Source organism: Acipenser ruthenus, chromosome 21 (assembly GCF_902713425.1).
Source record: "Acipenser ruthenus chromosome 21, fAciRut3.2 maternal haplotype, whole genome shotgun sequence".
Classification (NCBI taxonomy): Eukaryota; Metazoa; Chordata; class Actinopteri; order Acipenseriformes; family Acipenseridae; genus Acipenser; species Acipenser ruthenus.
In genome coordinates, this window is record NC_081209.1 from 28,125,258 (window position 1) to 28,150,752 (window position 25,495).

At 46.3% G+C, this 25,495-nt stretch overlaps 2 protein-coding genes and 1 non-coding gene across 4 annotated transcripts; 1 reads left to right on the plus strand and 2 right to left on the minus strand.

The window, feature by feature from the left end:
* Positions 1 to 900: 900 nt before the first annotated feature.
* trnar-ucg (transfer RNA arginine (anticodon UCG)) lies at positions 901 to 973 on the minus strand. The gene has a single exon. It is a non-coding gene; the product is annotated as a tRNA-Arg (tRNA).
* Positions 974 to 1,059: 86 nt separating this feature from the next.
* On the plus strand, positions 1,060 to 11,571 carry LOC117963157 (DNA polymerase subunit gamma-1-like). The gene is made up of 23 exons (XM_058995420.1): positions 1,060 to 1,441; positions 1,719 to 2,384; positions 2,649 to 2,844; positions 3,210 to 3,377; positions 3,640 to 3,786; positions 3,877 to 3,956; positions 4,092 to 4,274; positions 4,703 to 4,887; positions 5,175 to 5,298; positions 5,597 to 5,818; positions 5,943 to 6,048; positions 6,245 to 6,331; positions 6,477 to 6,596; positions 6,708 to 6,868; positions 7,323 to 7,376; positions 7,756 to 7,873; positions 8,143 to 8,278; positions 8,559 to 8,805; positions 8,996 to 9,115; positions 9,374 to 9,542; positions 9,896 to 10,104; positions 10,386 to 10,546; positions 11,433 to 11,571. The coding sequence occupies exons 2-23, from the start codon at positions 1,789 to 1,791 to the stop codon at positions 11,495 to 11,497; spliced, it is 3,654 nt and encodes a 1,217-aa protein (XP_058851403.1). The 5' UTR covers positions 1,060 to 1,441; positions 1,719 to 1,788; the 3' UTR covers positions 11,498 to 11,571.
* Positions 11,572 to 11,772: 201 nt separating this feature from the next.
* Positions 11,773 to 25,478, minus strand: LOC117427737 (Fanconi anemia group I protein-like). Of its 2 annotated transcripts, none has more exons than XM_058995419.1 (38): positions 25,346 to 25,478; positions 24,249 to 24,355; positions 23,980 to 24,052; positions 23,642 to 23,772; positions 23,159 to 23,312; positions 22,930 to 22,987; positions 22,770 to 22,811; positions 22,508 to 22,631; positions 22,283 to 22,368; positions 21,911 to 22,043; positions 21,722 to 21,802; positions 21,287 to 21,423; positions 21,004 to 21,184; positions 20,606 to 20,693; positions 20,247 to 20,377; positions 20,076 to 20,146; positions 19,736 to 19,850; positions 19,502 to 19,624; positions 19,322 to 19,390; positions 19,063 to 19,164; positions 18,609 to 18,797; positions 18,130 to 18,251; positions 17,871 to 18,032; positions 17,184 to 17,363; positions 16,925 to 17,094; positions 16,413 to 16,492; positions 16,112 to 16,228; positions 15,764 to 15,815; positions 15,158 to 15,285; positions 14,979 to 15,047; positions 14,585 to 14,681; positions 14,164 to 14,348; positions 13,620 to 13,676; positions 13,386 to 13,445; positions 13,203 to 13,274; positions 12,645 to 12,740; positions 12,206 to 12,319; positions 11,773 to 11,909 (listed from the first exon to the last, which is right to left on the minus strand). In XM_058995419.1, the coding sequence occupies exons 2-38, from the start codon at positions 24,330 to 24,332 to the stop codon at positions 11,829 to 11,831; spliced, it is 4,014 nt and encodes a 1,337-aa protein (XP_058851402.1). In that variant the 5' UTR covers positions 24,333 to 24,355; positions 25,346 to 25,478; the 3' UTR covers positions 11,773 to 11,828. The 2 variants fall into 2 exon arrangements, with proteins under 2 accessions (XP_058851402.1, XP_058851401.1); XM_058995418.1 differs by having other exon boundaries at positions 14,164 to 14,351.
* Positions 25,479 to 25,495: the final 17 nt, after the last annotated feature.

Sequence of the window (25,495 nt, forward strand, 5' to 3'; positions counted from 1 at the left end):
TTGAGCATTTGACTGGGACAAAGTGTGCGACCATCCACACTGTCAACAGCAGCTGTTGTATAAGCGAACAACAGTGATATTGTCCCACTTTCAATGTATACAGCCCTTTTCAGAATGTGATAGCTCGTACAGGGAGGGGACGGGTATAAACACGTTTTTTCCTATGAAATGGCCCATAATCGGGATTCTGGTGCTTATTTAGTGAGCCCTCCCTTTCAGACTGCAGGTTCTGGAGTCGGAGCTGAGCGAGGCGGAGCAGCACAGGGACCGGGCGAGGCGAGAAAGGGAGGCGGCTCTGGCAGAACGAGCGTCTCTGGTGCAGGAGAACCGCTACCTGCTGAGGACGCTGCGGGGCGTGAGAGAGGCGCTGGAGCAGCGCGAGGAGCGGGCTTACCAAGCTGAAAAGAAGGAGAGCAACTGGAAACGGGTTCAAGACAGGGCTGACTGGCGCAGATACTAAACTAAGCGCTGCCCAGCGGGCTGTGTTACAGGAATGGCAAAGTGTAATGTAATCAAGTTAAAGACAGATGTATTTCGATAGTAGCTTTTAATGGATGTTCATTGGTAATATAAGCGCACAATATATACTGTATACAAACATTGCATGTGTAAATGATGTTTAATTAAAACGAATGCGACAGAACGATGTGTAACAATCTCTAATGTTATAGTGTTATATGTCCTTGCTGTACTCCTTTCAGGCGCTTCGGCGTCAGGATCTGCTTTCTCTGCTTTAAATGAAACAGACAGGATTAGCAGAAACGCTGCCAGTTTTACATTTTATATTGTACATATGTACAGAATAAATATATAATAATAATTAACGGTTTGTGATTTAATTGATACTGGAGACGAAGAACAATATATATTTTTAAATATTTAAACCACAGTGAAAAAAATCGACCGCGGCAGGACTCGAACCTGCAATCTTCTGATCCGAAGTCAGACGCCTTATCCATTAGGCCACGCGGCCACAATTGAAAACATTAAAGACAAACATATCTCGACTTTAAATATTAAAAAAAAAAAAAAAAAAAAAAAAAAAAGCATTGAATTCACTATTCGGCTGTTGTTTTTGTCTTACGATGAATCATATAAAAATAGTACGCAAAAAACGCACACATGTTAAAGGTTTGTAAGTTATTCTTGTTTTATTAAAAAAAATAACAAGCCCAACTGCGCAGGTTAATTTTAACTAAAGTAAAATCCTTTCACAGCACAAGTACAAGCATGCATCAACATCCAAACCTCTAGGCGTCGCAGTTCTTGTGTTGGTGAAATGTCCTAGCGGTGTGTGTCATAAGTATGTTGCACAGCTAAAACTACCACCTCAGATAGACAGCACAGGAAAAGAAGCCGGAAAACAACACGTTCAGAGCGCGGTGTGGGGCACACACAGTGACAGTTATGCTGCATCTATATAATCCACTGTGAAGTTACGGTACGGTTCTTTTTTCAGGAGGTGTGGAATGTTAAACACGCAACAGTGCACTGAATTCTTACTACTGATTTATGTAAATTATTTCTGTCCACTGGCAACGGTGTTGTCATACTGGTGTGCAGTCAGACAACAGCTAGTTCCGTTTGCTTTAAAATCCTACCCACCTGCAAATAAGCAGAAAGAAAGAGACGTGCACCAATTAATTGCAGCTATTGGTAATAGCATGCGATATTAATATAGTGTTTGTTGCTATATAACAGTGTTTGTTCTGTTGCAGTTTTCACTTTGAACTTCAGAGGACATACACAAAACGAACACGTTGTTAAGCTGATCAGAACTGTTAAAAAATGAACCGGCTGCTGTCCAAACCACCACAGCAGCATGTTTCCAGGCTTATCTTCACACGCTTGCTGCAGCCTAGACCTGGGTGGTGGAGGGGCAGGTGTGCTCCAGCCAAGCCCCTGCAGAACCCAGAACCCTCCTCCCAGACCCGGCTCAACCCGCTCAACATCCAGATGCTGTCCAGGAACCTCCGGGAGAAAATCTTCCGGGGGGCAGCGGAGGATTACCGTGAAGACGACGTGGAGCGCAGCGTCCGGCACCTCCAGAGACACAAGTTGTGGGGCCGGGAGACCCCGCTGCTGCCCGACGTGGAGCTGCGTCTGCCGCACATGTACGGGGACGACATTGACCAGCATTTCCGAACCCTGGCCCAGAAGCAGAGCTACCCATACCTGGAGGCTGCCAACCAGCTGCTGCAGGCCCAGCTACCAGAGCTGCCCCAGGAATGGGCCAGGGAGGTGGGCTGGACCCAGTACGGACCAGGAGGGGAACAGAAGAAGGTGGATTTTCCCGATGAGCGGGCGCTGGTTTGTGACGTGGAGGTGTGCATGGCAGAAGGACAGTGCCCCACCCTGGCAGTCGCTGTGTCTCCTACTGGCTGGTAAGAGTATGGGGGGCTGGGGGGAGGGGGTTGTGGTGGTGAGGAAGGTCACTATTACATGCAGGCTGATTTAAAAGTCAGTCGCTGCAGAGCAATGCAAGTGGGCAGGTGTGGTAGACATTGAGGGCTTCCACCAGGGGTCACAGTGAGTGATCTAGTCAACACCTTACCTGCGCTGTAAGTGTACTCTCAACTGCTCAGTTGGCTCCTCTTTCTAGATGGCTTCCTCCAATTTACTTAAACTGTGTGCTGCTCTGGTCTCAGGTACTCGTGGTGCAGTAAGCGTCTGATCGAGGAGCGCTACACCTGGTCCAGTCAGCTGGGCCTGGCTGACCTCATCCCCTTGGAGACTCCTCCCAACTCCAGCAAGCCCCCCAGTGGGCAGTGGAGCGAGAGGCTGGTGGTGGGGCACAACGTCAGCTTCGACCGGGCTAAGATCAAGGAGCAGTACCTGCTCAAGGTGGGTGGGGAGGATGAGGAGTTTGTCAGGATTATTAGAAGACCTGTTATCACTTTATCATTTTGATGCTTCAGAAAACTGAATAGTTGCTTTGATAGCTGTGCAGTACATCAGACGTGGTTTATTGTTCAAATTTAATTATACATATGTCTGGTGTAAAAATGCCAGTAAATATTCTACTGCCTTCAGCCTGTGACATGATGGGATCTGTATGCAATATATCAGATGCCTGCACTTGCACCACTAGAGGAGCTGCTTCTTCAGCCACACTGTACTGTAAAAAATAATGTCACTGCCTGTGTGGCTCTGTGGCGCAAGCCTTTTCAGCCTCTGCTTTGCCCCCTCCCTGTGCTGTGTGTGTGCAGGGCTCCAACATGCGCTTCCTGGACACCATGAGCATGCACATGGCCATCTCAGGACTGACCGGCTTCCAGCGCTCCCTCTGGATGGCCCGCAAGCACGGCAAGAGGCAGGGCCTGCAAGAGGTCAAAGAGCACATCAAGAGGATCGTGCGGCGCAAGGAGGGTCCAGCGGTAAGCTGAGAGCCCCAAACACACCTAGGATGGATTTGAAGGCAAGCTTCCAGGGATGGAAGACTCCTGCGTTAACCCGCTGTGCTGCTGTCCTAGCCCTCTTAAACACAAGTTGTTTCACTCAGTCCACTCTTAGAGGGCTGCAGCTGTTGGGCAGTGTGTAATGCAGCTGGACTACGGTTGTAGATGTGTGTTAAGAAGTGCCAGTGCTGGCAGCAGTTTCACTAGTGCGTTGAGCAGCAGGCTGTGTGTGTCTTTGCAGATTGGCTTGTGGCGCTGGGTGGATATCAGCAGCATCAATAACCTGGCTGACGTTCACGCTCTGTATGTGGGCAGGGCTCCACTGGAGAAGGAGGCACGGGAGATCTTCGTCAAGGGCAGCATGAGCGACGTGCGGAGAAGCTTCCAGGTGAGTGGGACGCACGCGCGCGCGCACACACCCACACCACACTCCAATCATGTGACCCCAGTGTGACGCAGCAGTGTGCCTGTCCCACAGGAGTTGATGCGGTACTGCGCCCTCGACGTCCTGGCAACTCACGAGGTGTTCCAGGAGCAGCTGCCTCTTCTCATGGAGAGGTGAGACTTGTTAGGCTTGATGTATGTTTTCATATACAGCATGGCCAAATAGTGCAGTACCTTCTATAACTATATCCAGATTATAATTCAGTATGTTTGCGTTATGTTTGACTGGGTGTTTCTTCCCCTTGCAAGGTGTCCTCACCCGGTGACCTTCGCAGGGATGCTGGAGATGGGCGTGTGCTACCTGCCTGTCAATCAGAACTGGGGGCAGTACCTGGAGGAGGCTCAGGGCACATTCGAGGAGCTGCAGAGGGAGATGAAGAAGTCACTCATGAACCTGGCCGACGAGGCGTGCCAGCTGCTGCAGGAGGACAGGTGAGGATTCCTGGGGGAGCACCCGGCACACACACCCTACTGAGCAGGCTGTGAGCGCTGCCGTCTCATCACTGCTAGACTAGGGGTTTGCTGGTTCTCGTTGCCATCACACCCTATGTGTGGATCCCTGCAGATCTCAGCGGCTGTGCAGGGTCATTTCTCAGAATATAGGTGGTAGACCACCAGTGGTTTTGGAGGTTATAATTTACAATTGAGTCATGTCAGGGATTAGAACAGAAAGCAATTAAAGGTGTGCTCTGTGTCACACTACACACTGCGAAGTCTGGTTAGTTTGTTCGCCTGTGTTCGTTCAGAGGGCTGTTGGAACACAGCAAGTGGAGCAGTCCTGCTGGCATGGATTATCCCTAAACAGCACAGCTCCACCGACATGCTTATTGAGATTGGGTTTTACAGCCTGCACTCTGCAGGTACAAGCAGGACCCCTGGCTGTGGGACTTCGAGTGGGACGTCCAGGAGTTCAAGCAGAAGAAGCCGAGCGCCAGGAAGAAGAAGAAGAAGAAGAAGAAGGAGGAGGAGAAGGAGGAGGAGCAGCAGCATGCTGACACAGAGACTGCGGCTGTGCAGACGGGCTCCCAGAGGAGCAGTGAGGAAGGTGGGACTGCAGCTTTTTATAGATTTGTGCAGAAGATATTCTTTTGCTTAGAAAAGAGTGCATGGCTTCAGATGCCATTCAGTTCAAAGGTCACACCCTCGCATGACATTCTAGAATGCAGTGGGCAGGCAGATGGAATCCCAAGTGAACATAGCTGAGAGGCGTAGGGGGAAGTGATTTGTATCTCGAAACTGAACAACTACAAAGATCATGTAAAAAGTGAATTAAAGAGGATTTTGAAGCATTAAATACATTACCGTTCAGTCAGGGTTTATTTATTCTTTCAGACCCCGGGCCCCCAACGGAGGAGGAGGAGATAGCGCCCCCTGCTGGTAGAGTGGTGCTGGAGCGGCTGAAGGAGACGGTCAGCCTCCTGCCCAAGAGGAGGCAGCACCTGCCAGGACATCCCGGGTGAGAACAGCAGCCGGGACTCCCTGATACTGAACCAGCTGCCTCCGCTCAATATGGGCCTGACAATTACACTTTAACTAAGTTCACTAGGTTTGTCAGCTGTCAACCTGATAACAAAAATAAAAATCAAGATTTAGGTTAGGAATCAGCCTTTCCTGTCCTGGCACACACTCATAACGAAAGGGAAGATGAAATGCGCTCTTATCCTGAATATTCTCCGATCAGTCCTCCTTTGTCATACCCAGAAGCAGATGGCTGTTGGCCCATATTGTTTAGGATCTTGTCTGTCCCTTCTCAGGTGGTACCGGAAGCTGTGTGTGAAGCTGTCGGACCCGGACTGGTCCCCGGGGCCGGGTCTGATCAGCCTGCAGATGCGGGTCACCCCGAAGCTGATGGGGCTGACGTGGGACGGCTTCCCCCTGCACTACTCTGACAGGCACGGCTGGGGATACCTCGTCCCGGGGCGCAGGGACAACCTGGAGCTGCCAGGGGGCAGCAACGAGCCCATCTGTCCCTACAGGTACGAAAGGAGACGGGGAGTCTGAAAGCTGGATAAACCCTGGACGGAATTCATTTCCGTGCACCAGGTCCAGAGAGCCCTGCAGTGAGTGGGGGAGTAACCCTGGTGCTGCTTGGTGTTGCAGAGTCATTGAGAGCGTGTACAGGGAGCACTGTGAGCGCAGGGGGAAGGAGCAGCCTGAGTGTTTGGAGATTCCACTCATGCTGACCGATGGGGGCCTGTGGCAGATGGTAAAATAAATAATAATAATAATAATAATAACAGCCTCAGCATCACTGCTCATGTACTTTGCATAAGTGCATCTTTCTCCTTTTATTAAACTTAAGAAAGTAAAAGCCCATAACCATATGTTATGGGTTCAAGCATTAACAATAACACAAGGTGGTGTTTAATGCAGACAGGGTCTTTTTTGAATGCCACCACTAGGTGGAGGAGCTGAGCTGCCTGGAGCCTTTGGATAATGGGATTGAGGAAGAGACTGAAGCCAGACGAAGTAAACAGAAGAAAACAGAGGTAATTTAACCCAGCGGTATAACAGAATCCCTTCTCTGCTCCCCTGTCACTTTCTGTAGCCCGAGCAGTTCTTTGTGTTGACTTTCCTTGACTGTCTCGATGGAAATTGGACGAGGTTTATATCAGTCCCATTGCTTCTTTATAGGAAGATTCTTTGGACCCAGAAGGTTCCCCCAGTGAAAGCCAGCCTACCTATCACCACGGTAACGGACCCTACAATGACGTCAACATACCTGGATGCTGGTTTTTCAAGCTCCCCCACAAGGTAAAACGAGGTTCCGTTTAATTGATGAAAGTAATAAATAACAATGAATGACGTGCACGAGGGTGCTGGGTAACGTGGTAATTCCTCTGTGTGTGTGTGTGTGTGTGTCAGGACGGGAATGCCAACAATGTGGGCAGCCCATTTGCAAAGGACTTCCTGTCTAAGATGGAGGACGGCACACTGCAGGCAGGCCCTGGCGGGACTAACGCCACGAGAGCGCTGGAGATCAACAAGATGATCTCGTTCTGGAGAAACGCACAGAAACGCATCAGGTACCCGTTACACCTGTCTGTCTCTCTGCAATCCATACAGGACAGATCTGCTATCTTTTTCTCCTGAAACATTTGAAAACTGCAGTAATCTAAACACACAGAGCACTGCACCTTGAAAAGCAACCTCTTCCACTATTTATAGCGCTGGAAAAACATTGTGTCTTGTTACTCCCTGTACATGGCAGTTTATACTGTGCCAGAGATGGACATCGTTGCCCATTCCCTGCCAGTTCTTTGTTCCGGCCGTGTTGGAAATAATTCTGTTTGCTGTGCACTGTTGTTTTTTTTTAATGTTTTCTTGTACAGGCGTTTGGTTATTTTTTTTCAATGAAAACTCATTTAAGTTCTGAATGGCTTGTTGGATGGATTTGAAAATGTGTGTACGCCTTCGTAACAGCGGGGGAACGAACCGCACGCCATTCCAGATTCTTGTCTTGTGTTTCCTCGCACACAGCTCTCAGCAGGTGGTGTGGCTGAAGAAAGGGGAGCTGCCTCGCACGGTCTCCAGGTGGGTGCTTTCTTTGTGCTCCGCTTGTGTAATCAGTGGACTCCAGTGCATTGTGTTACAGTGGAGGGATACATATCCGACCCTGTAGTGTCTAGTCTATAGGAGGACATGTGAAAATATCGGATTAGTGACTTCAATAGAAACACTCCTCAGTAGAAGGTGACAAGTTATCACCACGCACAGATTTCCTGTGCAAAAATAATGTCAGAAATGCCTGAAACATACAAAGTGCAATTTTCTTCCAAACCCTGTGTAAAATGTTGCAGTACTCTACATTTAGTTGTGTCTTCAAGCAGACAGTGAGTAACGTATAACCTTGAGCTGGCTTACTGAATAGGTCCTATTGTACAGAGTTTATCTCTCTCTCCTCCCCCTACAGGAACCCTGATTTTGACGAGGAGGGTCAGTATGGTGCCATCCTTCCACAGGTCATCACAGCCGGCACAGTGACCCGCAGGGCTGTTGAACCCACCTGGCTCACCGCCAGCAATGCCAGGGTAAGACAGTGGAAGTGAGCTACTGCTTTTCCAGGAAATCCAGTCCTTGCACCAGTGCTTCAGCCTGGTCACAGGAGCTCACATTGCAGGTTTATCATGGGGGGTTTGAAACTATGGACTGCTAGCCTCCTGTTGACCTTCCAGATTGAGTTCACTTGACACCATGGGGAAAGCATGTGCACAATCAGATTCCTGATGAACTCCCTGGCAGTAGAGTGGTGTTTTCTGCAGACAGTGGTACTGAATCCCCTCCCTGTGTGTTTCGGCAGCGGGACAGTGTGGGCAGTGAGCTGAAGGCGATGATCCAGGTGCCCCCCGGGTATCACCTGGTCGGAGCCGACGTGGACTCGCAGGAGCTCTGGATAGCAGCCATCCTGGGGGAGGCCAACTTCGCCAGAATGCATGGTGAGAACACGCTCTGTCCTCGCACGTCTGCAATCAAAGCTAATGTATCGTTGTAATGGAACGATCTACAGTAACTTAAGGCATGGATTTTTGGCATGGACTCCTGATAAGAATTTAGATGAGTTTCTGGTCCCATCAAAATTAAGTTGACTGTATATCAATAGTAAACATCCTTCTTCTCATAAGGGTTAAGGGTGTGGCAGCTGCGATTTAACTGTGCTGCTCAGTTGAGAAAGCATCAGAAGCCAGGCTGAGATGGACCCTCTCTTCTCCTCTGCAGGCTGCACAGCGTTTGGCTGGATGACTCTGCAGGGTAAGAAGAGCCAGGGCACGGACCTGCACAGTCGCACGGCGGCCGCGGTGGGGATCAGCCGGGAACACGCCAAGGTCTTCAACTACGGCCGGATCTACGGGGCGGGCCGGACCTTCGCCAAGCGGCTCCTCATGCAGTTCAACCACCGGCTCAGCCAGCCGCAGGCCGCCAAGAAGGCCAGGCAGATGTACGCCATCACCAAGGGGGTCCGCAGGTCCGTCTCTCAGAACCACAGTGTGTGCTGCTTGCCTCACTAAGGTCTAGTGAAGTAAAGGAAAACAGATTTTGAATGGGTGCATTCTTGCATTCGAGCAGCTCAGCCAGTCAGATGCTAGAACTGTGCAGATCTGCTCAGAACACGCCCTGCTAGAAAGCTGTCCGTGTTTCTGTCTGTCTGTCTGCAGGTACAGGCTGTCGGAGGAGGGGGAGTGGCTGGTGAAGGAGCTGCAGATCCCTGTTGATAGAGAAGAGGACGGCAGTGTGTCCCTTCTGGACGTGCGGAAGATCCAGAGGCTGGCCTTGAGGTAAGAGCAGGAGAGGGCAGCACACGTACACTTGAGCATTGAAGCCTTGTTTTAAAATCCATGATTTGGTTATAAACCTAGGATCAGTGGTTTATCTTTACATTTTTTTAAAATTTAATCCCTGTACAATAATATGTCCCAGCTTGCCCATTTTGTTCATTATTAGAGAAGACCTGTATGCATGGGGTGTGCTGGCCTGTATTTATAATAATGAATAGAAGTACCTTTAGCATTGACTGGCTGTGTTTGTCACTGCAGCTCAGGACACCGCAAGTGGGAAGTGGTGGGCAAGCGCGTGTGGGCAGGGGGCACCGAGTCGGAAATGTTCAACAAGCTGGAGAACATTGCCCACTCCGACACCCCCCGCACACCTGTACTGGGGTGCCGAATCAGCAGGGCACTGGAGCCCAGTGTAGTGAAGGACAAGGTGGGTACTGGATGGAATGGACTGGTGGAGGAGTTCAAGTGATGCACTTCTTATTCAATTGGTGTTTGACACGTGACTATATTGGGTTCTTTATTGTTTAACCAGTTTTGACATCCAATTGAAATTTGTACTACATTTTCCAGCAACACACAATCAAGGTCTTTTAAAAATCATGCACCGTGTAGCAATTCATGCTTCGTCTAATAGTGGACACTCCAGATGGATAGATTTAAAAAAGCATCTTCAAATGTCATGGCATGGCAGCTCCCGTTCAAGTCAGAAGGCTGCAGTCCATCTAAATAGAGCTACCCCTCGGGTCTTGCCTGTTGCGACTCCCTCTCCCTGTGTTTCAGTTCATCACGAGCAGAGTGAACTGGGTCGTGCAGAGCTCGGCGGTCGACTATCTGCACCTGATGCTGGTCTGCATGAGGTGGCTGTTTGAGGAATTTGATATCGACGGGCGCTTCTGTATCAGCATCCACGATGAGGTGCGGTACCTGGTGCGCAGCGAGGACCGATACCGGGCTGCACTGGCACTGCAGATCACCAACCTGCTCACACGGTAACCACCAAGCTCCCTGCAGTGTGCTGCTCTTTAGAAAACGGCTGCGTCTCCTGTCTACGAATGAATGATCAGACACACTGCCTTTTTAAAAAAGGATATTCCACACACTCACTCCTACAGTATATGCTGCCTGTCAGCCAGACACTCCAAAGTGGTCTTCAATCACTGTTATCAGTGCTTTGTATTCAAATTCTGCATTACTCTCCCCTTCATGTTCTATTCTGCATTAAGGTGCAGTCTGTAACAGCAAATCATTGCCCAGTTTCTTTCTCTTTTAGCTCCATGTTTGCCTTCAAGCTGGGGATGCAGGACCTGCCCCAGTCCGTGGCGTTCTTCAGTGCGGTGGATATTGACCAGTGCCTGCGCAAGGAGGTGAACATGGACTGCGCTACTCCCTCCAACCCAACAGGCATGGAGAGGAGATATGGGATCCCTCAGGGTGAGTGTCTGAAGGGGTGCCGGGGACGGTACAGGGTGCAGGAGGCATCTGGTGGGTAATGTCCTCCTATCTTATAAGGAAATTGCAGAACGCATTCAAACCTTTTATCCCATGTTTATCTTTAAAATGTACTGATGAGGTGGGGCTTCATTTTAAAACATTTCAAACCACAAAACATAAGTCATTTCAGTAATAAAAAACAAGTGAAACCATTCTGGTGAGTGTATATGTTGTAATTATTTCGTTTCTACAAACATTTAATAATGTAACAAACATTTAATACAATGAATAATTCATACAATCAGAATGTACTGCTTTTATGAACAGTAGCTACTTTTGTCTTTTAAGGGGGCGGGTATCAGAAACTTCTATGCTTTCAGAATTTCTTCTCCCATACAATATATGTATGTATTTATTTTATATCCATCAGCAGTGACGCCATTTACAGATTAGTCCATTTCAAGTTCCTACACTTGTATGGTGGTCAAGTGTCACATTTCCAATCCCATCTGGCATCAAAGTGCAGTTTAATAGATGAATCGCAGACAGGGTTTTGGACTGCTGATCTCTTTAGTTTGTCTGGTATATAGTTTCAGATCTATGTTGTGGCTTTTTCCAGGGCTACTCTTATTGTGTAGCAATCTGTGCCATTCCAGGTTTTAAAATGAGCTTAAGTAGTCAGTGTACAGGTAACTAGCTCAGGTGCGTCTTATTAAGCACACAGAAAAATCTGTTAACAGATCTTCTATGGAAGTCTTATTTTTTGTGAAATGGTAAACATTCTAGCTTGTTTCTCAGATCTTTGAATGAAAAAAAGAAAATGAAAGGTATGTATAAATTGTTTAATATATCTTGTTATTTCTGTTGAATCTTTTTTACCCTGTAGGAGAAGCCCTGGATATTTATCAAATTATTGAGATCACCAAGGGATCACTGGCTAAAGGGAAATAGCTGGGAGGTTCCTCGTGCATTTTCAGAGGAGACGATTCTGCTGCTGGGGAAATCATTTCAAAATACCCGTCCATGGAAAGAGGAGTCCTGATATGAACACAGGTTTTTTTTTTTGTCAAACTTAACAATCCTGAACTATGGAGTTCACAGAGGATACGTGTCTATGAACAGTTCTGTAATGGCACCAGTTATGTAACCCAATTCTTCAAGCTAGTTTCAGAGCTGATAATCTTGCCAGTCTCTTCTGTGCGAGTGTAATTCATGCAGAGATACAGTCCGTATCTGGCTAGGAACATGGCAGCACTACCAGCTCTGCGTATCACACCCTTTCTTACTTTGACTTTTTCCTTCTTTTCTTCTCTGGTTCCTGGCTTTCTTCTGGCTCTTGGGAAACAGTGCTCTGTGAACCAGTCTTTATATAGAAAAGAAAAAAAAGTGCACTTATGTAAATTATGTAGATTTTTTTTGTTTATAAATAAGGATATTTTTATTAAAACAAGTGCTGTTCTTTTACACTCTTAATTTTTTTCAAATCACCTGTTGCTCTATTTTTTGCAGTTTAAAATTGTACAGGAATCTAAAGTAGAAGAAAAAAAAAAAATGAAGGATTTACTGCTGAAACTGACCAAGGCACGCACACATCACCAGGGTCTAAACCCCAGTAGACTCGTGCAGACCTGGGCTGTTTGTGCAGCTTGAACCGCTCACCTGCTGGCTCTCGTTCTCGGCCCCCTCCTGCTCCTGCAGTGCTGCTTCCAGAGAGGCTCTGTTGATGCGGAAGTCCCGGGACGTGCTCAGCTTCATGTGCTGCATCAGATTCACCTGCCAGTGCAGAACAAAGCATGTATTCCAACCCACTCCTTCATTAGCATAAGGGTGAACCGGGATCGAAACAAAACTCCCGTTGCACTGCAGTTTGACCCATGCCTCGTTTTACTATGAGTTTAATAACAAGCTTGTTACCTATACACTGCGGCTAATCGAGCTCCTAATGAAACCTGGAATGGTTGAAAGGGCTATGCAATAGGAGTCTTATTTCCATCCCTGCTTAGCCACCTGATATTCGAGAACATCCTAATCAGCATAATATGACATTGCCTGTGATGGCCGAATTAAAGGGTCACTGTACTTTCTCCCCAAAACCTACCTTTGATTTTTTGGACAGGTGGATGAGGAACTTTTCATACTGTTCAATACTGAAGATCAGGTTGGGAATGGCTTTCGTCTCACGTAGCATTTTGGCCTGAGAAACGGGAGTATAGTCACAAAAAAGGCAGCAGTGTGGAGTAGTGGTTAGGGTTCTGGACTCTTGACTGGAGGGTCATGGGTTCAATCCCCGGTGGGGACACTGCTTCGGTACCCTTGAGCAAGGTACTTTACCTAGATCGCTCCAGTAAAAACCCAACTGTATAAATGGGTAATTGTATGTAAAAATAATGTGATATCTTGTAACAATTGTAAGTCGCCCTGGATAAGGGCGTCAGCTAAGAAATAAATAATAATAATAATAATAATAAAAAACCATGTCTGCTAACCTAAACAATACTAGCTAGCACTGTATGTTACTGCACACTGATTAGAAGTGTAAACATTCACAAAGTAGCGTTCAGTCCTCCAAGCATGTTTTAACATGCTAATGGAATTGCTCCTATGCAGGTTAAACACGGTGTGATGGGAAGAGTTTGGATGGGAGTCTGCTGCATACCGAAGCAGCAGTTGTGGCTTCCTCTCTCCTCTTCTTTTTCTTCTCTCCTCCTCCAGAGCTGAGGTCATCACGCTGTCCATTCAGGGTGAGAGACACACAAAGAAAAAGGATTTTAAAATGGACCAGCCCCAGCATTCGGAAATGTTGTCAGTGAGATAAACACTGCATTCAGCTCATAATTACCTGCACATAGGTTATGAAGGCGTAGCACTGGGGGGTCAGGTGGGACCCCGAAAGCTTCACCTAACAGGGAAAGAGCAAACGATTATACACAACAAACACACAGCCCCTGCAAGGTGTCAGGCACCTGCTTTTTACATTACATATACAAGTCAGTCTACCCAAATAAGTCTTTTTAAACTTTATTTTACATTTGCTTTAACTCCTGCAGTGAAACAAAACTCTGTACAAACTCACCAGCTTCTCAAACCTGGCAGGGAGAGGCCCCAGTTGATTTGTATACATCTGTATATACTGGAGGGACACAAGATTGAAATGGTTGGTTACTGACCTACCTACATGTACCAAATAGGTGTAATTTACAATTAGGTCATCATGCAAGAGGTGGAAAGTCACACAGTACAGAATACAAAACAGCAAGTACACATACATTATATTAAACAATAAAAATAAACAAAACCCTTTGGTATCAATCGTTTAAAATAGATGCAACTTAGTGTACTCAAACAGTTATAAAACACAGGTTGGAATCCGGTATAAAAAGGTCAAAAGGGATCATTTTCCATTTGCGAGGAGCAAACTCAGAAAAGAACCAGGAGACCAGTTTTAGTTGCATGAGCCTTGGGAGAGAGGAAATCTTGAAAAATCGGCAGCGCATACAGAATTGTAGATGACGATGATGTTTGAACAGGTGCTATGCAGAAGGCAGGGATGATGGGTAGTGGGTGAGGCACCCATTCCAGGTGCTTGACCTGGCAGCACTACCAGGGGGCACACTCACGTATTTCACCAGGGAGGTGAGGATGGTATACATCTTGGTTAGCTCTCTGAGCAGAGTGTCCACGCAGCCTCCTGGAGGCAGGCAGGTCTGCAGCAGCTCGTGGAGCCCAGTCAGCAGGGTCCCCAGCTGCAGAATCAGTGCCTTCTCCACCGGCTCCGGCTGCACGCCAGCCTGGGACTGCTTATCTGCTGAAAAAAAAATTACAACATTAAAATGTGTACTTTTATTTCTTCTGAACAACGTGCTTCTGCTTATCAAAAACAATAGCCATCAGAGTTATCACCTTCATACAAAATCATCTTTTAAAACAAATCTTTACAGACAGGGTTATTATTTTGTGAATAAAAAAAAAAAAAAGACACCCACCCATAGCAAGAACAGCAGTATTTTCAACATGAAAATCTCTTTGAATTTCCAGTACCTGATGCTATTTTATCACTGCTCAGCTGTGCCTTCTGTTTAGTGATCAGCCAGTCCACTTCATCCAGGATCCTCCCCACTTGGGACAAAACCAGCAGCTACAAACAGAAACAGGAGTCGGGCAGGTTTAACAACACGCTGTAGCTTCATTCACCTATCCTGCTGACAATGAGGTTTATTCAGCAAACTCAACAGCTCACAGATACAAGTACTGCTGTTGTTCAGATCATTATTTTGTGGCGGTTATTTAAAATCACTAGTGCTGGCACTGCGTGCAAGTGTATTTCAGTCTGAATACCAGGGAGGTTGCACAGAATTCCGATCTGCGAATAGAAGCCAATGTATCCTGATTCCAGACCCTGCCCGTTCTATTTAAGTTTCTATTGTATACCCACAGTGGCGGTAGGAGCTGCGGTCTTGGCGTTTACTATGGCAAAATGAGACTGCTTCTCCACCTCGACATCCTGCAAGGAGGTAAAAAGAAAAAGGAGGAGTCAGACACATAATCTAATGCAACATTTCTATATGCAACGCAGCGTAGCATGGCTAGCCATGGATGGATGGATGTTCCTACCTGGTCAATGTCCCCAAGGTGGCTGTGAATGTCCTGGGTCAGCTCTCTAAGCACGCTCACTGGGCTCTTATACAGCACATGGAGACTAAACAGCAAGGACATCAGCCCTTTACAGAATTGGGGATCCTCTGAGTGATGAAAAACAAACCAATAGAAACTACATAAATATAATAACTATAGAGACTGACGTACAGGGGTGAAATGCACAAACTATACTACAGGTGTTTTCAATGGAAATGGGCTTTTGGGCTGGACAAAATTATTACATGGATAAATACCATACATCACATTCAGTGTTCATTTCATCCTAAACAATTCAGGGATGGAAACAAGACTCATTGCAATGCAGTTAGATCCATTTCTGGTTTTACTAGGAGTTTAATAAGATACACCTGAGCTTGTTACCTATTCACTGTAGCTAATCAAGCTTGTAGTAAAACCTGGCATGGGTGAAACGGCTATGCTTTCCATCCCTGCAATTATTAAAACCCCTTTACAGAACTCTCTGCTCCAAGACATTCTCTAATTTAAGGGTGCTGTACACAACCCCCTCACTAAGAGTCTGCTCAGATTAAACAGTACCATGTGCTGTACTTGTTTCCTTACCTAACCTGCTCTCCTTGCATATCTTAACTGTCCAGGACAACAGCTCAACAAACTGCCAAGAAAAAAAATAGATTAGCCTTCACCACCAGAATGACATCCTCCAAAAATAAAGATGTAGTTACAAACCACCACACTTAAGCCAGAGGATTCTTAACTTTGCAATAAAAGAAAATGTGCACAAGCTGGTCAAGCTAGCAATAAGAAGAGCAGACAGCAGCAGTACTTTGAACAGGGACATGAATCTTTGAATTTCCAGAACCTAAAGCTATGTTCTGTTTTCTCACTGCTCAGCTGTGCGCTACTGTCTGCATTCCTACAGCAGTCCTGAACTGTGCCGGTTCTTAGTACCTGCGGTGACGAGGGCTCCAGCTGCCGTGAGAGCACAGACAGGATGTTCACCACTATCTGGGCTTCTTTGCTGTTAAAATCATCTTCTCCCCCACTCAGCTGGTTCACCAGGGATCGCTGCAATTCAACACAAAATCATTTCACTCCTGTCCCTCTTCATCACAGTACTCCCACAGTCTTCCATCGGCGCCTGTTTCTGCCCAGTATTACAGCTGGGAGGACAGACAAGGCTATTAAACCCATGAGATCAGTGGGTTCCTTTCCTCTGTTTTAAAGGCCAGACCCGCGTGCATTCCTGTACCTGAAACTGCCGGATGTGAAATGCAGTTTTTTCTGTTACGCTGACAGTCTCTGCTTGGTTGTCCTCCTCCTCTGACACATCTGCAGTGAATAAAGAAGCACACACCTGGTTGACAGCAGATTACATAAACAGTACATCCACACCCTGGTCAACTCCAATAGGAACACCGCACTGTATTGGTTGTAAAGGCCATCTGATACCATCTGCTTATTTATCAACTCAGTGCACCGTAAGACAATGCTCTTAACCCTTACTGCATGGGTCTCTGCTCAAACAAAGTGTCAGATTCAGATATAACGTGTGGTGAGAATAAGATAACTTTTATATTTAAAAAAAAAAAAAAAAACTTAGACACAACAAACAAATTCTCAACCCACGCCAAGGCAGCTATACACGTCTTAATTAAACTGAAGACTTCCTACTCTCCATATTGTAAAACAGCTTGGAGGATAGACGGTGATCACTCATGCGTTACAGGCTTACTCTGCACCCTACAGGTCCAGTTTCCTCACCTACAGCGCACAGGAACTGCTGGACTCTGCTGTGGTAGCGGTGCTGCACTGCACTGAATATCCTCAGCAGCCCCTCCAGGCACAGCATGGAGATAGTCTTCCCTTTCTCCTTCTTGTTGCCAGACTCCTCCACGGCAGACGGGATCGAGGTGTACCTCCACAGCAGCACCCTGAAAAAAACCCACCAGGGTGCATATTGTTGGGGGTGGAGTGTAGGTTCATCAGTAGATTCTTAAGAGCGTTGTGTTTTATGACTCACCTGGTGATCTCACAGAGGTGTCTGAAAGTCTTCTCGGGGTTCTGCCCCTCGGGTCCGTCAGTGTGGCCCGTCTCCTCCAGCTGCTGGATCTTCTGCAGCGCCACGCTGACAGCGTAGCGGAGGAACTCGGTACTGGAGCGCAGGACAGAGAGGCTGTCCTCACGGCTCTGTGTGCTGTCCCTGCCCAATACAATCACAAACACACACGTTGAATCCTTCACACCAGCACTCACCGAGTAAGACATTGCTAGGGATTGGATTTAAGAAACCGTGAATCATTAGAAGAGCGAAATCTAGCAAAGCAGATCCATTTCCTTTTAATTACATTGTAAAAACTGACCCAACACACACACACACACGTGGGACTTTAACGCGTTTACCAGCAAGTACTGTAAACCTCATTTTACTGCGTGCCATTCACTTCAGCCTATTCCACTATAACTTACACAGCTGCTATTTGTCTTTCATTGCTTGATGTCACGTTATTTTGAGAGTTTATGTCAACGCGACATTTCTCTATTGGCGAGTTAAGTTTGCCCGACCCGTAACACATGAAATAGATCAGTTTGCCTGTCCGACTTTAATCACATGACACAAACTGGTTTGTCTGAAACCTGTCCCCCACCCCTGCCATGTATACAATACATAGAGAATGAAGATGAAGCGAGTCAGCTGGAGCGTCTTTACCTGAAGAGTGCAGTCAGCAGGGTGGAGACGAAGCCGACAGACAGCAGACTGCGGGCCGGTTTGCTGGAAGGAGATTTCCCTTTCCCAGACTTCTCCTTCAGGATTTCAGAGAGCTTGTGGTAGCGGTGAAACAAGCCAAGGAGGTCTTCAAAACGGTTCTTACTGCACGGGGACGCAATGGAAACAACAACTGGTCAAGAGTTCATGGGGTTTCACCAGACTGAGAGGACAGCACGGTATGGGTGTTGGCTCACGTTACCTGTAAATGGCACAGCTGAAGTTAAACTCCATGAGGACCTCATACACGCCCATCACTAGAACAGCGTAGATGTTATTCTTCACGCCCACATTCGAAGAAAGAGAGAAATCTGCAGATTTATCCTATGGAAGAACAACAAAGGCTTGTTCCTTCAGGTAAGTGAATTCATATTTGGGATACAGGATTTCATTAAACAAACTGAGTGGTTTGGAACTCGCCTGGGGAGTTTCTGACCAACATGTTTAGTTTAGAATGACATTTTCAAAAAATGTCAAAAAGAAGGTTGAGCACAAATAAACAGGGAAACCGAACAGCCATTCCAGGTTACCTTACTGCGCAAACACCAATGAAATCTAATGATCTGTGTTTCTTTACAAAAGAGAACAGGGAGCCAGAACTGCGGATATAAAACGAGTCAACGTTTATAAGACCTAGTTAGGTCTTATAAAATAACCCGGTGAACCGAGAAACCAGCTGACCAGCTCGAAATCCTCCAGCTCGCTCTTGATCATGCGTCGTGTGAGGGAATCGAGAATGTTCTCCAGGTCCTCCTGAATCCCTCCTTCCTCCTCCTCCTCCTCCTCCTCCTCCTCCTCCTCGTGGATATTGTGGCGCTGCAGCTCTCGGTACCACAGGAAGCAGTGCACCACGCAGCTCAGAAGGTGGGCCTGGTGTAGGGGGAATACATATTGAAGAAAATAAAAAGGAGGTACAGATGGTACCACAACACAAAATGTGACTTATTCATGGACCACCTTTCAGCTGACTTATTTTTGTATTAAATTTACACGAATTAGAAGTATTCCCTTCTAAATCAAGCAAGATCCTCAATTACACCGGGCACTGTACTGTATTAGTTCATGGAGTCAATTTTGAGAACAACTCAATGGAGCCATGCAGCCTGGCGTGCTGACAGAGCTGCATTTACTGTACCAGGGGCTCCTGCAGGAAGATCTGGTCCCCCTGGGCTGTGATACACCCTTCCAGCTTCACAGGGGGCAGGAGGTCCTGCTCAGGCTCATAGTACCGCTTCAGCTGCAAAACAACAAGGAGACAACGATCATCAAACAGACCATCACTGCTTCCTACAGTAAGCTGGTATGGCTTGGAGGCTCAATACCCAACCCTCTATATCCCTGGAACTTAATCATATTAGAAACCTGACAGCAAGTCCCCCCCCCACTTCACATACCTGAGAAAGAAGCGTCTGCAGGATAGAGCTCGCCAACTGGGAGTTTCTGCGGAGCACGTCGTGAAATCCCTGCAAGCATTTCAAAACAGAAAGTACAGCTAATCAGAGGTCCGGGATTCCCTTTCAGAGCCGAGGGTACATTTGTGCACTGATCAGAGAAGGGTTGTGGAGGAAGGTCACCTCGTAGAGCAGGAGCCGGACGTCAGCCTGCTGGCTCAGGCAGCGGCGCAGGCTGCCCAGGATCTCCAGGCAGAATGTTTCATTAGCAGCAGAGTTATAGCGAGAGTGGACATCCACTTGGATCTGCAACAACAGAGGGGCAAATGTTTTTTTTTTTTGTTGTTTTTTTAATATAATGTGGCAGCCGATTTATTCTCCCTATCATTTAGAAATACCAGTACTTCTGGTCCTCACCTGGCTTGCAGATACACTCTGACTGGCTTGACTGGAGGCCAGACTGCCCAGCACCTTGAAATTCTTCAGCAGCAGGAGGAATCCAGCCACTGCAGACTTCCGGGCATCCAGCTGGCTGAGGGGACATTACAGAGAGGAGAACACATTTCAATTGTCAAACAAAGTAATACCGCTTGCATAGCAGCTTATAAATCGCACTCTATATAATGCAGATATATGCTATTATCATATGGCTATATACACACACACAGTTTGAGAAATGTTTCCAGGCATATTGCTGCAGAGTTATTTTATGTTCTGTTTTTTAATAATTGAATACACAAACACACACACAGTTTACCTGGAAAACATTGCCTTTCTCAGAACTAAAATAAGGGAATCCTTCATGGACATGCTGACCTTCAGTAATGGCTGGGGAGAAAAAGAATCAGGTGCAGGCGTTTTATTAAATGGTGACCGGCGGAAATTAAGATCAAGGTATCCCAACTTGAAAAACACATTCCTCCCTCACCTGAACTGCCTTGAGCAGCCCCTGCACTGTGCTGAGAGGCAGGTAGGACAGGTGGTCGAACGCTTCTATAACCTTGGAGGAAGAGTCCAGGAGGATCATGGGTGCAGAGACGACAATGTCCGAGAACAAGTCTGTGGCAGGAGGAGAGGGCGAAAAGTACTGTTATTGGTAATGGTGCATTGTGGTCAGGGGCTGGTCAGCCAAGGTGCTTTGGAAGCTAAAACCATCACACGAGCAGCCAACAGATAGACACACACATATACATATACACACATATATATTATATATATATATATATATATATATATATATATATATATATATATATATATACACACACACACACACACACACAGTACCTATGAAGTGGCTGATTGGAGAAGCTGCCTTCGTGATCACTCGGTTTAGCACCTGCTCCAGAACCTCAATTCGGATTGGCTCATGCACCTGAAAAACAAAACACCAAAGCTCATTTCAGATGGCTTTCTACTGAAACCTGAAAGAAATCAATAGGATGGCAGGAGAACCATGCTGTGATCTAATTAATAGGGCTTAAATATGGAGTGCTGTGTGTCAGAAATGTATTTATGCGGTGCTCCCAAAAAACATCTGGACAACATCTACAATCAACTTATTCTCCAGGTCGAGTGAAACCAGAGTACAGAGCTTTTAACTGCTGCAATAAAAGCAGTCACACGACAAGAAGGGAAAGCATGTAAGCTGCTTGTGTGCAGTGGACTAGGATTTATTTCTGTACCTTAAAGGTCTCCAGCAGGATCTGGGCTCCGAGTCTGCAGGCCTGCTGCGCGGGAGTCTTGGGGGCATTGTGGTTTGACTCGGCCACTTTCCCGAAGGGGCCAGGCTTTGGACCGAAGGAATCCATCAGCATGAGCCCCAGCTCCACCAGCCCCTGTGTGACGTGGTCCCAGCCAAACACACTGCAACACAAAAACACATCACTTTTTAGAGGGGTTTTCAAGGTGGAGGCAAATTGTTTAACAAAACTAAAACAAGACAGTAGGCAAAGGTATGTTTCACACCTGTTCTTGACAGTTTCCATAATCATATCAGAAACGCTGCAGTGCAGTGGAACCAGCTCCTGGATAAACTTGGAGCCCTGCTGGATCTGCGAATCTCTAAAGCACTTGATGATCGCGGTTTTAAGGAAGTCGGATACCTGCGTGAATTAGAAAAAAATAAATAAAAAATAACTTTAAAACAGAGCTTTTGGTATTCCAATTAAAACCAACCATGTTTTAAATGTCTACTTATTAAAATTCAATACCCCCTGCAAGTAACTCAAGAGAGATAAGATGGTACCAAGAAGGATTATTTTTCATAGAGAAGAGAAAATGTTCAGTATGGTGATCTGACTGTTTAAAAACTCCAGGAGGACCGTGATGGAGATCTGTAATGGTAACCAAACGTTTCTGCTGTCCTGTGTAAGTGATGGGGGCACGTGCAGGGGCTCAGACCTGCTCTTCGAAGCGGTGGATCCTGGCCATAGACAGCACCAGCGCGATGTTGAAGGGGCACAGCATCTTGCCCACCTCACCCTGCCATGGAAACAGAACTGAATCAGAAGCCTCAAGGCAGCGGTTAGAAAATAAAGATACATCAACGTCCACGTCCACAGAGGGGGAGAGCAAATGAATTCACGGCACCTTGAGATATTTAACAAGCTCCCTCCCCAGCTCGTGATCCAGTTTGATGGCGAACACAAGATGGAGAATCACTGTTCCTTCCACGTGGCGGAGCTGGTCCTGAGGGACTGAGGCCACCTCGACATCCATGGATCTATAAAAACAACGGATTGTAAATCATCAAGCCACCGTCAGGCAACGGAGCCTGGTTTCAACAAAGAGAAACCTTATGCACATTTCAACAGATGGTTTCTACTGATGATGGTCTGGTTTGTGTGGAATCCACTCCAAACTTTGATGGATATTTGTTTAATTGAAATATATGATCTGTGTGGTTAGTACAGTTCAGTGAAAAGGTGCCACTCCAAAGTTTCACTAAGTTTTCATACTCACTCACTGTCCTTCTGCTCTTCTTTCTGACACTGGTCCTGCTCGTTAAAATAAGCAATGATTCCTTCCAGGACATTCTTCTTGCAGCCCTGAAAAAGAAAAATGCACTAGATAAAAAAAAAAGTGTCAGATCTCACATGAAAGTCACCAGATCTGTACTGTTACTTCACGCAAGCTTAGGAATCAAACAAGAGTGTGGAGCTCTCGGGTTGGACTAGACTGCCTCACCTTGGCAGAGAGAAGGAGGAGCTGGTAGACAAGGGGTGGGATCTCCTGAAGATCCAGCTTGGAGAACATCCGCAGCACCTTCTCAACCACAAACTGTAGCTCCTCCACCGTCACAGGGACATCCCTGTAGCAAACACAGCCAGGGATGAGACACTGAGGGGGAGGGGGCAGGGACCGGGGGTGAGAGTTAATGAGTAAGCGGTCAGAGGGAGAGGCGGAAAGGAGGGAGGCAAACATCACACACCAGATCTGTATACTGTACCTGAACATTGAGGTGAGGTGAATTACACAATGAGGGTCCCACCTGATAAAAATAAAATAAATTACATATATTACAAAAAATAAATGGGATTAAAATGGCCCATATTCTTTAAAGTAAAAATAATAAATAAATGATTATAGAAAATAAAATTGGGACTAACCTGCTGGAGCAAAGACTGTTGATCAGCTGCTTCTTGTATTCCTCTCCACTCAGCTGACCTGTGAATGATAAGAAAAATGAAACCTCAGAGGAGAACTCTGAACGTTGAAGACAACAGGTTGCGCTACTGGACACTTGGAACGTGGAGATGTGACCACAGGGCCTGGGGGGGTAGTCTTCTCTTTATACTTAATAAGAAAGATCCGTCACAGCTGTGGTTGTCCCCTTACCTTTTCCATAAGCCAGGGTCTCCTTTGATGCCAGTGCAGTGAGGACGGTTGGAAAGAGCTCCAGGGACTTTCCATTAGTGATGCACCCTCCTTTGATAGCGTCTACATACAGAGTGGCCAGCTCAGCCAGGGTCGGTCCAGGCAGCTGGTGAGTCTGTGACCAGAACCAAGAAAATCTTTAGGTTCATTATAAACATGACCTCCCTTAACAAAGCAAACACTGATTCACAAGCACGTAGGGTAACAGGTGGAGTAACTGTCTGAAATGAAAGCATATATCCCAAATGCCAGGCTATGAAGTAAGAAGCATCTAAAAACCATGTAAGTTACAGCACAGTACTATTTGTCATAACACTGTTCCCAGAAAAAATATGTGCTAATTATAATCCTAATATGTGAATGCATGTATAAAATGTATGCATGCAAAGAATAGATACATATGGGCATGTGTAACAGAAACAATCCAAGGGATACATGCTGTACCTCCAGCATAAGCAGCCCAATGATGTCCGACACCACCTCCAGCTGCAGATCCCCAGACTCGCACAGCTGGATGCAGTGTTTGTACAGGAGCAGCCTTCGCCTCACTCCTTCTGACTGAGAACAGGGAGAGCCTGTGACAACAAAGACCATCCGCAATCACAAACCTTCCTCCCATCACATGGACCCGACATCTCAATCACTTCCAGTGAAACAGTTCACAAATACATAACCAAGCAAGGAAGTTAGTAACACCAACCACAGCTGTAAATCCAAAAATCAGAGTCACCACTGCATTCGCTCTTTGAGGGGCACTAGTCACAGACACAGATGGTCCCTACCTTTGAATATAGCCCTGATCAGCAGCCCCATGTCCTTCCCCTTCACAGCATTGCGTGTGATCAGAGAGCTCAGCTGAAACACAAACTTAACACTCAGGACATGCAAACTGCAACTCCGTCAAAGCACAAAACACAGTCCAAAGGAAAACACACTCATAAAGTACAGGAGATATATACAGTATATAAAAATTACCGATGTGGTGCTTCATTTACTGTATTGTGTGCCATGTCATTAGAACTACGTTGTAATTATTAAGTATTAAGCTCACCTCCTTGTCTTTGATGCCCTTCAGGCACTGCAGCAGTCCGTCCAGCTTCTCCCCTCCTGCCAACATCACAATCTTCTCCTCCATCTCTGCTCACACGCCAGCTCCACCTGGAACCAGCAGCAGCAGCAGCAGCAGCAGCAAGCAGACCCATGCAATCGCAATCTTATTATTACAGATGTTGCAGAGAGTGGAACATTCTTCCCATCGGTCGCCACTACACACAGCTATACATGAGGTGCTGGTGGTATGGTTAATTCCGCAACTTCGTATATTATTCTACTTCAGGTTTTTTTTTTTTTTTTCCCCTCCCGTGTCAGATGAACAGTACTGCGGTCTTACACTGTCATGCAGCACGTACGCGAACAGCTGGTTTAGTTCAGCAGGGCAGTTCAGGACAGTACACATTGCTATTTCTGTTTGTTTTACATAAAGTCCAGCTTCCTCACATGTCCTACTGCTTTATGATCTGCTACACGTGCAATGAGAAAGCATTTTAAGTGTCAGCCCCATGCATCTCAAACAGGTTTTTTTTCTTTCTACATTTCTTTCAATACAGACGCCAGCAGCCTGTAAATGTAATAACTACAATGACAGAACAAGGTAGGCTTACAAATTACGCAACGCGTATGGCTCCTGACGTTACGTTACACAAGACATTTCTAACACAACTCATGCTGTACGCGGCTTTCCTTGCTTTACCTTTAGTCACCGCACAGACTAAATTATTCGGCGTTTTAGATTTTATTAAAGCACTTTTAATTTAATAATATATCTGTAACGTTGTTAACGTTACTTTTAGGTTTAGTAAGTTTAGGCAGCAGTGTGGAGTAGTGGTTAGGGCTCTGGACTCTTGACTGGAGGGTCGTGGGTTCAATCCCAGGTGGGGGACACTGCTGTTGTACCCTTGAGCAAGGTACTTTACCTAGATTGCTCCAGTAAAAACCCAACTGTATAAATGGGTAATTGTATGTAGAAATAATGTGATATCTTGTAACAATTGTAAGTCGCCCTGGATAAGGGCGTCTGCTAAGAAATAAATAATAATAGTAACAACATTACTATGGCAACATCAACTATGAATTCATTAACGGACTTACCTCTATTTTTATTTATTTTGTTGATAAATAAACAGTATAATTTGCTACTTTTCCTTCTGTAGTAGGACTGAATTCTTATCTAACCGACTTGTCCAGTCAAAACAAATTTCCCGCCTGGAAGCCGGAGCTGACGCCAAACCTCTGAGTCAG

Coding starts and splice junctions, on each gene's coding strand:
- LOC117963157 (XM_058995420.1), top strand. CDS start 1,789: ATGAACCGGCTGCTGTCCAAACCACCACAGCAGCATGTTTCCAGGCTT. Junction 4,275..4,702: donor CAGCTGCTGCAGGAGGACAG/GTGAGGATTCCT, acceptor TGCACTCTGCAG/GTACAAGCAGGACCCCTGGC. Junction 5,299..5,596: donor CACCTGCCAGGACATCCCGG/GTGAGAACAGCA, acceptor GTCCCTTCTCAG/GTGGTACCGGAAGCTGTGTG.
- LOC117427737 (XM_058995418.1), bottom strand. CDS start 24,332: ATGGAGGAGAAGATTGTGATGTTGGCAGGAGGGGAGAAGCTGGACGGA. Junction 21,185..21,286: donor ATGGAAACTGTCAAGAACAG/GTGTGAAACATA, acceptor TTTGTGTTGCAG/TGTGTTTGGCTGGGACCACG. Junction 15,816..16,111: donor TGGAGCCCTCGTCACCGCAG/GTACTAAGAACC, acceptor TTTTCTTGGCAG/TTTGTTGAGCTGTTGTCCTG.